This window comes from Oryza brachyantha, chromosome 1 (assembly GCF_000231095.2).
Source record: "Oryza brachyantha chromosome 1, ObraRS2, whole genome shotgun sequence".
Taxonomy (NCBI): Eukaryota; Viridiplantae; Streptophyta; class Magnoliopsida; order Poales; family Poaceae; genus Oryza; species Oryza brachyantha.
In genome coordinates, this window is record NC_023163.2 from 25,980,963 (window position 1) to 25,994,616 (window position 13,654).

Sequence of the window (13,654 nt, forward strand, 5' to 3'; positions counted from 1 at the left end):
CGCCGTCGCCGTGCTCCTTTCAATAATACCGCTTTATTAAGGGGTGTTGGGATACTCGTCCCTATCACATCGTTTATACATTAATTAAAAATATTAAATATAGACTATTAATAAAAACTACCTCATATTTTAAACTATTAAATATAACTAATTAGAAATATTAAATGTAGACTATTAAATATAGACTATGAAAAAATTGAGAGTATCCAAACACCCCCTAGTGTCAACCACATCTTGCCGTGCGCGGACTTAACAGCAAAATTAATACTCCCAGCCAACTGCACTATCGATGGGCTTAGTTTACAATTTTTCTAATTTTTCTCTAAAAAAATAATTAATTCATATATCTTGAAGCATGCGTAAAGCATGCGTAGAGATAGCTTTCGCAAATAGTGCCAATACTTTTTAACTTTATTTTTTTTATGTTCTCCACATATGCATATAGTTGGATTAAGGCCCCGTTCGGGAGGGGGTAAGTTAATATGATTTTTAAAATAATCTATTATAAAAAGTTTTTGTAAAAAATACATCGTTTAGCAGTACGGGAAGCGTGCGTGCGGAAAACGAGGGAGTTTTACTTAACTTATGGGTGTGCCGAGCGTAACCTAAGTATATTACTCATTTGTACTACCTCCGTCCCGAAATAAGAACATTTTTCAGTTTTTTATATAATGTTTTGATTCTTCGTCTTATTTGAAGTTTTTTTTATTAATAATTTTATTCTTACTAGATGATAAAACATGAATACTACTATATATGTAACTAATTTTTTAATTCTATGTATAAATTTTTTAAATAAGACGAATGATCAAACATTAGATATGGAAAAACGAAAAATAAAGTTATTATAGAACGGAGATTGTATTATACCTGCTCTGGAAGCCATGTAACGAATTCGACTAGTGGCAGAGGACCATTGTGGCAAGACATGCCACTAATCATATCTTTCCTTATTTTTCCTCGACCGTGAAGTATTGGTGTTGTATTGTTATAATTATTTTCCACTATTTCAACTTTAAATTATTTCATGTAAGTTGTATTGTTATAAGTTGGGTATTATTATAAGTTAAAGGGGGAAGGATGGTAATATGAGCAAGTACTTTAAAGTATGAAGGTAGTTGGTTTTTAACTACTTAATAATCCTTAAAAACATCCAGGAGAAGCTTATCAGGTTACACTGATATCTCTAGATTATAATAAAATATTATAATAATATATTTGTTTGTTTCATATTATTTCTAACAATCTAGACAACAATTATTCTAAGTGAAAATAAATCATACCTTATATAGGTTATTAGTTGCCAGTAATTAACAGAGAAAGTAGCGTGGTGTAACGTGAGTGTAGTCCACAACTCGAGCAACGAGCTATTTCTGGTGATGGTTGGACGTTGTTAATTAGTGTAGTTCTATGGCAGGAGCGAAAACTGATTAATTATTTTGTTTTCGAAATTATAAAATCGATACTTGTTAGATATATATTCACTAGCATGGTTTTCCTTTTAGCTTACACATGTCGTTGCCAAAATTTAAAGTTTAAAACATAATTTTGGAGATTACTTTAGGATTCTTAAATCACTACCACTATATAAATATTTTACCAATAAATTATTTGGTCCATGGTAAACTATCCCAGGTTATAATCTATCCCAGATCAAATCGTTTCATTGAATATAGATGAGCGATCAACCTATGTTAACTATGTGAGTGACTGGGCTCTAGGTTGAACGGAATATAGGAAATTTATGTTTTAATGTGTATTTTCTCTATTTTATATTATAAGTTTTTCTGATATGAGCTAAATTCATATGTGTATTAGTGGCTCTAGATACATATACATTAATATATAAATAAATTTAGATAAAATTAAAAAGTTCTTATGATATAAAGCGCCATGAGGTCGTGCTGAGAACATTGGATAACCAACCAGGTGATGGTTCCATTCAATGAAGTCGGTGTGGGATTACAAGACCGAATCCTAGAGAAACACCGCGCACCATTTTCCCCCCGTCCTCCGCGGCTGAATAGGACGGGTCCGCGGCGCGGCGGAAACGTGCGATGGCCAGCGGTCCAAGCGCCGTCCTCCTGGCAGGACGATGGACGATGGATCGCACGGCCCTGTGACACCGTTGTGACCGCGTGAGTGGCCCGAGCGATCTTGTGGTACAGAAGGTAGCAACGCCGTCGAGCATTAACCGTATGCGATGCGAGTGCGATGCATCCCTGCGTGCACGATGACAGGACCGTCACGTACGTTAGGAGCCAGTTTGGTTGCCTGGGCTGCATCTTTCGCATGTGGCATACAAAAATTGGCATGTTTGGTTGGTTAGGCTCGGTTCTCAGCCAGACCAATAGGATGCAAAAAGGAGCTCCTGGCCAGGCTGAGGGGAAACGGTCGATTTCGGCTTCGCTACCCAGCCTGGCCCGTCGCATATAACCAAGCTGCATATGCGGGTGCAGTGCTGCACCCACTCGCGCAGGACACAAAACCCACTCGGCGCGTAGGCCCGTCGGCTCCCCCTCCTCATTTCTTCCCCTCGTGTGAAAAGCTAGGGTTTGGAAGCTGGAAGGGCGGCGCTCGTGCGAGTGGCTCGTCGCCGGGCAGAAACCACTCTTCGTCTTTTCTCCTCCGCTTCCTCTGCCAGCGCGGTCGCCTCCACCGTTTCTCCACCGCTTCCTCTGTCCCGGTGTCGCCGAGAGCCAGGAATCGCTTTTGGAAAAAGCTAGGGTTTTGCTGAGTTGCTCCCAACGACGGTGCGTGCGGCAGCGACTCGTCGCTGGGCAGTAGGGAACTGATCTGTGTTGGACTCGCCCCCCTGTTCTGTAAGAAAGAACACACTCCCTACCCCCTTGTCTGTTTGAAGGTTTGCTCCCTTCTACCTTTGTAGCTTATTTTTGTGTTGGTATGGTATTGTTCTTTACCTGGGTACTCTGATCTGGTGGATTTGGTGTGGATTTGTTTTTGTGTGGAACTGGTGACCGTCTCTCCATGGATCTAGTGGATGTACTGGTTGATATTTCTAGAATAAATTTTGAGTGACCATATTTACGTTCTTTGTTGTCTGTAGCGTGTGATCTATGATTTCCATGCTAGGTTAGTACTGCTTACCTTTTGTTTCTTGGTAGATCTACTCATATTTCATTACTGCAGTGCTTACAATTACCATTTCCATGCTATGTTTGTTTAGAGGTTAGAACTATTGATTGATACACTGTCACGCCCGGAGTTTTGTCCCAAGCCTAAATTCGTAAAAGAAATTCGTAAATAAAAATTAGCTTAAATAACTCAGGAAAAATCCTTCTAAAAGAAATTAATTTAATTAAATCGAGGTTCGCAAATCGATTAACTGGATTTAAACTCAAATTGAAGAAGTATAAAATTTGGCCAAACAAATTAATTTAAAATTCGGCAAAAGTGGGGTTTCTCTTTTTCCCTTCTTTTTCCTTTCTTTCTCCCTTCCTTCTCAAATTGGGCCGAAGTCCAATTTTTCTCCTCTTTCTTTTTCTTTTTCCTTTTTTCTTTTTCCCCTCTTCCTTTCCGGGCCGGCCCAGCCGAGCCGGCCCACCTCTCCCTCCAGCCCAGCCGAGAAGGCCTCTCCCGCGCGCGCCTCCTCCCTCCCTCCTGGGACACCGCCTCGGCCCAGCCTCCGCGCTAGCTCGCCCGCGCGCCGCGTCCACCCACGGAGTCCATCCTCCCTCCTTCCTCGCGCCACTGACAGGCGGGGCCCGCCTGTCAGTGACCGCACCCCGCTGCGCCGGTCGTGCCCGAGTCCGCTTCCGCCCCGCCTTCGCCGCGCCACCGCAACTGCCGCCGCCGAGTCCGCCTCGTCGCCGACTCGGTCTCCAACTACCTCGCCGCCCTAACCGCGCCACCTTCCCCTATAAATCCCCCTCTCCCGAGCGCCGCCGCCGCTTTTCCCTGTCCGACCCGAGCCGTCGCCGTGCCGCATCACTTCGCCGCCGCAGTCGATCTCGCCGCTTGTGCGTCGCCACCCTCGCCGCCGGCTGTCACCTCGTGTCCCGCCGTCTCGCCGACCTTCCGCCGCCCCTGTCGCCGCCGGAGGACACCCGAGCGCCCTCGTCACCTCCCCGCCCTCTTCGCCGCCGCGCTTGACGTCGTCGCCAATGCGCCGCCGTCCACGCCCTAGTCGTCACCGCCTCCGTTCCGTTCGCCGTCATCACCTGTCTCGGGTCCTCGCCGACTTGCTGCCTCCTTCCGTCGCCGCCGGTGAGCCGCCCGCTCCTCTCTCCCTCACTTTTTCCGTCGCCACCGGGTCTCCTCGCACCCGCGCCGTTGCCGGGGGCCGTGCGCTGCCGGCGCTCACCGCCGCATCTCTACCTGACGTCGCCGTCGCCGCGCGGTTGCCAAGCCGCCGCTACCGGTGCCCACCGTCGTCTCCACCTCCCGTGCGCCATCGCCATCGTCCCGACACCGTGCGCCGCCGCCCGTTGCCTTGCGCCGGCCATCGCCATCGTCGCCCTCCCGCCGCTGACCGCCGTCATCGGTTGCCGGTCGTCGCCGTGTCGTCATCACCACCGCGCCGTGCACCGCCGCTGGTTGCCGCTGTCGGCCGAGCGTCTGCTCCCCGCTCCACTGCTCTCCTCTCTGACCGACGGGCCCCACCCGTCGGCCTCACCCTCTCTCCCTCGCCCCGTGGCGCAGCTGTCAGCCACCCACCTTCCCTCTCTCCCACCGACAGGTGGCCCCCACCCGTCAGCGCCTCCTCTCTCCTCGCTGACGTCAGTAGCCCCGTTAATTGCGCAATAATTGATTTAGGACTTTTCTGTTTAGTTAAAAAACCCAGAATACTTCTAAAATTCATAAATAATTCATCTAGTCTCCGTTTAGGTCCATTCAAATCTCATTAAATCCATAAAATTGTCAAGAATCCATTAAAAATACTTTCTTTTACTGTTTCAGTAGAGTTTGTGCCTGTTTTATTTATTTTTGGGCTTTGTCGCTTAGATTCGGACCCCACTGAAGAGCCGGTTTACTTCGAGATCGTCGCCGAAGTACCCCAGGGGCCAGAGCAAGGCAAGTGGCACTCATCTTTGATCATATTGAACCCATTATTGCAAATTCCCCGCTTTATTTATTCAAATATGCATTGTTTTAATTAAAGTATTTACTGTATTTATTTCTCGGGTAATCCTTATTATTATGCCGTTGTTTATCCAACTTTATTCAGGCTAGACCAAGGATAACTTGATTAGAGTTAGGCCTAGGTTAATGCTTAGCCGTGCTTAGAACAAGTAGCTCATGGGATCACATTTAATCATGCTTAGTTCTGAATAGCTGTAATAATGATTCATTACCCGGTTCGGGTTAATGTCAACTAAAATATTGATAATGATGGGCTGTGGGTGCATGGTTTTGAGAGTCGCACCCATGGCAATTAAGGACCGGTTCACGGGAAACCCTGCAAGTAATTAAGTGCTAACCACATGCCGACATGGGTAAGGTGGGATTTTAAAGCATGGCTTCGAACTATTTGACGTGCCAAGGCAAGGGTAGGAGTTGCTGTGACAGCAAGTTTAAGAAATTGTTGATTTGTATACAACGAAGGTAGGAGTTGTTGTGACAGAAGTATAAGAAATTGTTGATTTGTATATGTATGCGTATATGTTCGGAATTGATGTATTTGAGCCGGTTCTCAACACTTGAACATCTCGTAACGATTGGAAGTGACAATACAAACATCACTTGACCATATTCAAAGCCGATGAAATTTTTCTGGAACCAAAGACAAGCATGCACATAATCCAGTTTGCTAAACCATTGATATTAGATCAATTACAATAATAATCTAGCGGCGGCATAATACAGAACTAAATAGAACCTGTAACGTTGACGAAGTGCACTCGTTCACTGTACATAATTTACACACACAGTACTGACAGACATGACTGTACATATTTCATCAATTTTTTGTAGACCATCAATTTCTGTTTACAAACTGCATCCAGAGATTCAATTTTCGGAGGATTTTATACACGCAGTATTGTAACGTTGGACAGTGTTGTGGTATTTTACAACTGTTATTTACTTATCCTTTAATATATTTAATTATCTTTATTCATTTTAATCTCTGTTATTTGTTTAACTGCTGCTTTACTGCAACTAACCCTCTGAAAATTGGATCTCTCGATGCAGTTTGTAAACAGAAATTGATGGTCTACAAAAAATTGATGAAATATGTACAGTCATGTTTGTCAGTACTGTGTGTGTAAATTATGTACAGTGAACGAGTGCACTTCGTCAACGTTACAGGTTCTATTTAGTTCTGTATTATGCCGTCGCTAGATTATTATTGTAATTGATCTAATATCAATGGTTTAGCAAACTGGATTATGTGCATGCTTGTCTTTGGTTCCAGAAAAATTTCATCGGCTTTGAATACGGTTAAGTGATGTTTGTATTGTCACTTCCAATCGTTACGAGATGTTGAGAACCGGCTCAAATACATCAATTCCGAACATATACGCATACATATACAAATCAACAATTTCTTATACTTCTGTCACAACAACTCCTACCTTCGTTGTATACAAATCAACAATTTCTTAAACTTGCTGTCACAGCAACTCCTACCAAACACCATCTATTACAAACTGCATCCAGAGATACGATCAACCAAACAACATCTGTTAGATACAGGCTCCAGATATACAACCAACCAAACACTATCTCAGATAATCCAAGACAGATGTATACAGGTAACCAAACAGAGCTACTTAGATTACTCTATCCAAGCTGCGAACAGCCTAGATTGGATGATACGGAGCAGGCTGGGGACATTCGGGCAACCAAACAGGCCCTATACGTAGATACACAGATCTGCCTGCTGAGCCATGCGATGCTGGTCTCCCTGGACTGTAGTCCGACTCTAACCTTGTCCTTTCGCTTATACTTAATTTTAAATTTAAATTTGATATTTGACTTAGAAGAAAATTTTTATTTTTCAGCCTTTTGGTTTAGATAGTTAACAACAAGTATATAAACAAGTTTTATTGACAAATAAATTTACAGTCACGTAAGGTATCTAGTCATCAATACACTGAAATATTTATTTTGTTAGCCTGCTTTTCTTTTTATCATCTCCTATAGAACAAAATTTCTTTAATAAATATTAAGTATCAACTGTTGCAGCTGTTTCTGTTTTCTTCTCTCGTATCATCATCGTAATTGTTCTTATACGACGATAAAGAGATGAAGAAAGTTAATTAGCTGGTGTCTAGGATAATGACCTTATTTTTAGTCACTTGTTCCATTGAATGTTTGGACGCTTATTATAAATAGTAAATATAGACTAAAACACATCTATAATCTTGGACTAATTCACGAGACGAATCTATTGAGCCTAATTAATCCATGATTAGCCTATATGATGCTACAGTAAACATACTCTAATTATAGATTAATTAGGCTTAAAAAATTCGTCTAGCAGATTACCACTCATTTATGAAATTAGGTTTTTTTTATTAGTCTATGTTTAATACTTCAAAGTTATGTATTTTATTCACTCAAAATGATTAACCACGGTAGAACGATAATGCCAACATACCCTTCATGTTAGTTGAACTTTGTAACCCTCGTCTCTTCATTTATGATTATACTCATAAGCCAAAATTTAAATTTTTAATATAAATTTAGAGTTAATTTTGGTTCTCATCCAAGCATATAATTGTAGTAGTTTTCACGATATCGATAATCGAAGTTTTGGTGTGAAAATCCCACAGTATGTCAAGACTATCATGGTGCGTCACAATTATCGCGATATAATTCATGATTTTTTTTCAGAATTTTCTTCATTTTTCTTCGCGATATATCATTTATCGTGTCTTGTTGGTTAGGCGCTAAAAAGTTTAGTCCCATCTAAACAACACTTTAATAAACGTTTTATTACGTGTTCTTACTAGATTTGTTTTTGCCCATACACACCATTTTGGAAAGTCCAATTCCCAGTCAAAGAAAAGATCACGAAAAATCCTTTAAAAAGTAGTAGCAGCAACCAGCGATGCAGACAGCAACGGATCGCAGCCTGCCGATCGAGTTACATCCATACCGAAGATTGATGATCCTGAAAGCGCCGGCCACTCCAACGTCATCACCCATTCACTCCCACCCACGACACGTACGCGTCGCGTCGCGTCACCTTCTACAAGCATCTACCACCCCACCTTCCACTCATCAACAGCCACATGACGAATTCTCGCATCGCTTCCTTCCATCGTTAGCTCGCAAGCTGATTGCATATAAGCGGCCATCCACTGAGGAAAGCTCACGATCGAAACAACTGAAAGAAAAGACACCTATGTCATGGATGAATCGAGTGATCTCCAGTGGCGGCAGGGCTGGATCGCCGTCGGGCTGCCGCCGGCGCCGGTGCTGGCCGTGTCGGCCATCGTCACGTTCTTCCTCTACCTGACGTGGCAGATGGACGAGTACGAGGAGCAGCTCCGGCGCCGCACGCGGGCCGGGCTGTGGGTGCTGCTGGTGCTCGGCGCGGCGGCGCTGGTCCTGCTCGGGAGCCACGCGCTGGTGGACGGCGGCGGGCGGGTCGCCGTGCCGGTGTCGTGGCGGTGGGGCCGGGCTGGTGGCAGCAGCGAGGACGGCGGCGGCGCCTCGCCGTGGGCCGTCGCGGCGGTGGTGGCGCTGCTGCTGGTGCTCGCCTCCCACAAGCCGTCGTTCCAGATGTTCCGGCCGCCGTGGCACTACAAATAGGCTTCAGATATCGATCAGATTGTCGTGCTGCTCTTCAACTTTCTGTACATACGAGAAAAAGAAAAAAAAAAGGCATATGAAACGTGTTGCTCCTATACGAGTGTTTATAGGATGAAATGAAAGATAGAGCCGGCAGTATGCTTATAGGATTATATCCTAATCCTAATGTCTAATGATGTGAAATTAGAGGGACTTGTGGGGAAGAGGAAAAGGGGAGCGTTACAGCTATCGGGATCGTCGATGCTGTACTTTTTCATTTCTGAATGATCCGTCTAGTAATATTTAAAGAGCTCTTTTAGGGTGCTCCACTTACCTCCTAGGAGGTAAGATTGATATTAAATCTGGATCATCCATTGTTAAGAGTAAAACTGACAAATCTTGCTTTCCTCCTAATAGATATGGTATGCTATAATTACTATCCATACAGGCCATTATTTTTTTAAAGACGGTGCATTCCTTCATAATGGGTCAAATATGCATTTTTCAAATACACTTAATTATAACTGAACATGCCATGGTGCACAAGTGCTTAAATTTCACGTTAAAAAATACTTGATTTTTTAAAATGTTTTTCTGCACAAACTATTTATGTCATATTACACAAGTGCTTACATATACATTTATAAGATGTGATTTCTATACAAAGTATATTCTTCTCATTTGTTATAAAAATAAAATGTGTAACTTCTTTTTTTATCAGATTGTACGTGAATTGCAGTCAAGCATCCAATACTCTCTTTTTTCCTTTTTGTCACGGAGTGCCATAACAGCGATTTAGCATTGCAATTAGCATCCAGTTCATATTACATAGTAAAGAAAAATTAACGCTGATGTACCAAAATGGTGATCCACATTAAATTACTTTACTATTTAAATGACACACAGACTAATTTAAGGTGCGTTTCCTTGATATTGATGCAAATAAAAGTCTCTTTTACCCTTATGATGATAAATAATGACCAATTACCTCTCCTAGATGGTAAGAGTATTATCCACCATTAGATCTCATAAAATGTATGGTCCAAAATAAATTAGTTGCACTTTAAAAATCTCCATATTTAAAAGTTTTAATTTATCGATTAGATCTGATTACTGTTATTCGATGATAATCTGATGGTGTGCACTTAAGTCAAAAAGCCTATACACGTTTTTCCTCGGCCCTATGCACGCGTGTTTGATAGAAGAAAAAAATTAAACGTTTGATCAATAACAAAACAAAAGTGTTTTTGAATTATATTTGTTCCTGGAAATTCTGTTTTATACTACGGTCGGTTCATATTATCTGTTATTACAGTAGCGTCATCACAGACACTGACACTAACATATGAATATATACGAGAGTAGAAATCTCGGTGACTAATGACAGTGCAATCATGGTAGTCCATGGATGTACTCTTGTATACCTTTCCTTTCTTTGTTTTTTTAAGAATCAACGGGTGGTTTTGTAACCCATTTCTCTATATTACTTACGGTACACCGTAAAAGTTCAGCATATCTTATTCGAAAAAGGGTTTCAGTATATATTACCATACGTATCCTGCTGCGTTTTTGCGGTGAATCTTATTTTACAATTTCAACGAACAATACAGTCGCATTCCACTCTCTCCTCCTGATATAAAAGCCTTGGTGATGTCAATCTTCAGTTACTGTTTGTATTCTTTTTTTTTTTTTGGCAGTTGCTCTGTCTTCCTACGTATGCACATCAGAACATGCAATTTCAGCCTTCCACTAGTCCAGATATCTGAATCACAGCTCTAATAGAATAGAGTACAGAATTGCGACAGGAAGTGATATAAACATCGCAAGAATAACCCTGCAATGCAAAAAAGAAAAAAAAACAAAATGAACAGTCAGAGGGGCACTCCCATGAGCGAGCAGTGACATTAAGTATTTGGTTAACTGATCGAGAAACAAACCCCGTGCTCATGATGTCTGGGTAGACCTTGTACTCTTCAGCGTACACAAATGAAGTCAGGGACAGCGGGAGAGCCGCCTGCGTGTGGAAAATTGTGGTCAGAGCAATACTCCTCTGCAAACTGGAAGCGGTTTTTTTAGCAAAAATAACAAAAACAATTATGAATATGTGTATACTTGGTTTCAGTTTTGTTTGTTTTTTTACTACAACTTGTAGAAATTAAATTTAAATTTGTATGTTTGTGGAGTGATAACTCATATTAATCTATTTTGTCAAATTTTTTTATATTTTTAATGACTATTTACATGGTACGCAAACACACGGGTAAGCTAAAAACTGTTTTCCCAAATTAGTGCCCTAAACCAAAAAATAAGCTGGCAAGAACTCTGAAATTGTGGCTTCCGTTCATTTGGAAATTTCAGGCCCCTGCGCACTAGTCAGTTCGATAGCTACGCGCCTCAGGTAATTTCCACGTTCACCTGCACAACGACGATGCGCAGAAACGTGCCGTGGATGCCGACGGCGAGCGAGGCGAGCAGCATCGCCACGGGGCCTACCAGAAACTTGAGGATCATGGCGAACGACGCGGTCTTGTACCCGCACGGGACGAGCCGCGACTGCCGCGCTATGAACGTCCCTGCGGAAGCGAAGCGAAACGGAGGAAACGTACGTTAGCCGCGCGCGCGCGCCTAGAGACAAAGACCTCTCTGCATTCCTCCTGCAATGGCGATGCAAATCCAAACGCAAACAGAGATGTAGTGTAGTTCACGTTCGGACCTGAAGAAAACATGCCGAGGCCAACAGCTGTGGTGCGTATGGTGAACAGGGAGTCCGCGATGATCTTTGGCATCACGATTCCATACCTGCGTAGACACAGGTGGTCAGAGCACGAATCCATTATCGAGATAAAAGTAGCGTATTTTGCAGACGTAAACAGAGGAATTGTGGACATGGAGGATAGCTGGACTCTGTCGCACGAGTCATAGCAGAAACTAGCTCTATCATATTTCTTTTCATATTTTTTTTCAGAATCAAAAACCCCAAATATAAAAACGGAATCAAATATTATCCAATATAAATACGGAGTATATACTAATCAAAATAAATATGATGATGAATATTAATCGAAACATAGAAACCCCTTAAACTAAGTTTCACAGACCTGGAGTACATTGGGTGCTTGGGTTATTTGGATTGGGCTGATTCTTTTGAGTGGTTTATGTATTACTCTGATATCCGAATGATAATACCGGCTAGTTTCCGACCGATATTAATCAAACTGTATTCGTTTTCATATCCGAAGAAAAAAATATCCGAATACGATTCCGAATTTGGAAATTTCTAGATCTTTCTGGCAAAACTATCCGAATCTAAAAGTTTTTTGGTCGAACAAAAATATCCAAACCAGTTTCAACCCTACAGTTGTATACATCCTACTCTTTATTTAGCCAAAATTTAGAAATTTTAACCTTAGATTTAGAATAAATTTTAGAATTTTTTATCATAGTTTACTTTTCAACTCTGACACACTTATATAAAAGTTTTATTCATAAATTGTTTACACGAGCACCGAACCTTAACCGCTCAAAGCCACCCATACTGGATCTCGCCTTTAGAGGATTGCTATAGGTGCGGGTTGTCAGAGTCGGAGGAGAAGAGCCTAGGTATAAATTATGGCTCGGATCCAATGATCCGAATATGTAAGGGGTGATGGTAGAAAAAGCTAAACGATATATTTGTAAACAAAAAATAAATTGTGAATAAAATTTTTAGATATGTGTTTTAGCGATATAAAAGTCAATGCTGGAAAACAAACTTTAATAAAAAAATTCAAAAGTAACTCTAAATTTTAGTTAAAAATTTAATTTTGGCCTATAAGTATAAATAAAAGCGAAAGACAGTGATGTAATATTCTCAGCAAATTCAATGTCCAATTTTGGTTTGCAATTCTATTTTTCATTTTTGACAAATGTAGACCATACGAGAGTCGAGACATGCTGCTAAGAATACGCTACTTCGGTGAAAGAGACGTACTTGAATGAGATTAGAGCCCAGAATATGCCAAGTAAACTTGCATAGGTGTTCGGAATCTGTAGAACCTTCTTGACTGCCATCCAGACGACTTGTTTCATCGACGGCGCCGGCGCAGAGACCTCCTCACTGGTGGTCGTCGCCGTCCCATCCGGCAAGCCATCTCGTGCCGCGGGCGCCGCCGCCGTCGCTAGCTCTGTGTTCTCAATGTTCACCGCCAATTCTTGAGGCCGCTCGGCCGCGATATTGCTGGCGCCGTTTGCGTTAGTGCTACCGGCGCCGTTCTCCGCCGCCACAGCTTCCACCGGCGGCGAAGGGCTGATCCTGGCGCTGCCGCCCGGCGCCGGCGCCGATGAGGCTCGACGCGCCGCCGCCATGTACTCGTAGAGGAAGATGACGACGTTGTACCAGATGCAGAACTGCATGATGACGATCTGCTTGACGAACTCCCTGGCCACGGGTCCGTACAAGCCGCTGAGGAGCGCGACGCCGATGACAATGGCGTTGGGCAGCGCCGCCACGGAGCAGCACGTCACCACCCACTGCAGCGGAGAGGACACCCACGGCTTGGTTCCCCCGCGCTCGCGGCAGCGCGAGCGCTCCCAGAGCGCCCACGCCGCGAGGCCGAGCAGCAGCGCCACCTTCTGCAGCGTGTCGGCGGCGACGAGGCGGCCGTTCATCTTGTATATGTCGTTGGTGGAGACCATTTCGAAGATGAGCGCCGGCACGGCGTAGAGCGCGACGAAGCGGTTGATCCCTGCGCATTGCTCGCTGGAGAAGACCCTGAACCACCGCACCGACGCGTACCCGAGCGCCGCCGAAGTGTACAGCGGCGCCATCGCCTCCACCACCTGGTACACCTGCGAACCCTTTATCATCGTGTGCCCAGCCCACCCAGGTAGGTTTGATGCGTGGCTGGAAATCTGGATCACTTGGATCAATGCAATAAAACTAATCACTTTTGATCCAACTTGCTGGATGGTG

At 43.4% G+C, this 13,654-nt stretch overlaps 2 protein-coding genes across 2 annotated transcripts; one reads left to right on the top strand and one right to left on the bottom strand.

The window, feature by feature from the left end:
* Positions 1 to 8,209: 8,209 nt before the first annotated feature.
* LOC102716000 lies at positions 8,210 to 9,100 on the top strand. Its single transcript, XM_040528084.1, has one exon. The coding sequence runs from the start codon at positions 8,320 to 8,322 to the stop codon at positions 8,722 to 8,724; it is 405 nt and encodes a 134-aa protein (XP_040384018.1). The 5' UTR covers positions 8,210 to 8,319; the 3' UTR covers positions 8,725 to 9,100.
* Positions 9,101 to 10,133: 1,033 nt separating this feature from the next.
* On the bottom strand, positions 10,134 to 13,654 carry LOC102716281 (probable auxin efflux carrier component 9). Its single transcript, XM_006646348.2, has 5 exons — positions 12,674 to 13,654; positions 11,417 to 11,502; positions 11,119 to 11,276; positions 10,641 to 10,717; positions 10,134 to 10,537 (listed from the first exon to the last, which is right to left on the bottom strand). Exons 1-5 carry the CDS (start codon positions 13,546 to 13,548, stop codon positions 10,471 to 10,473), a joined length of 1,263 nt encoding a protein of 420 aa, XP_006646411.1. The 5' UTR covers positions 13,549 to 13,654; the 3' UTR covers positions 10,134 to 10,470.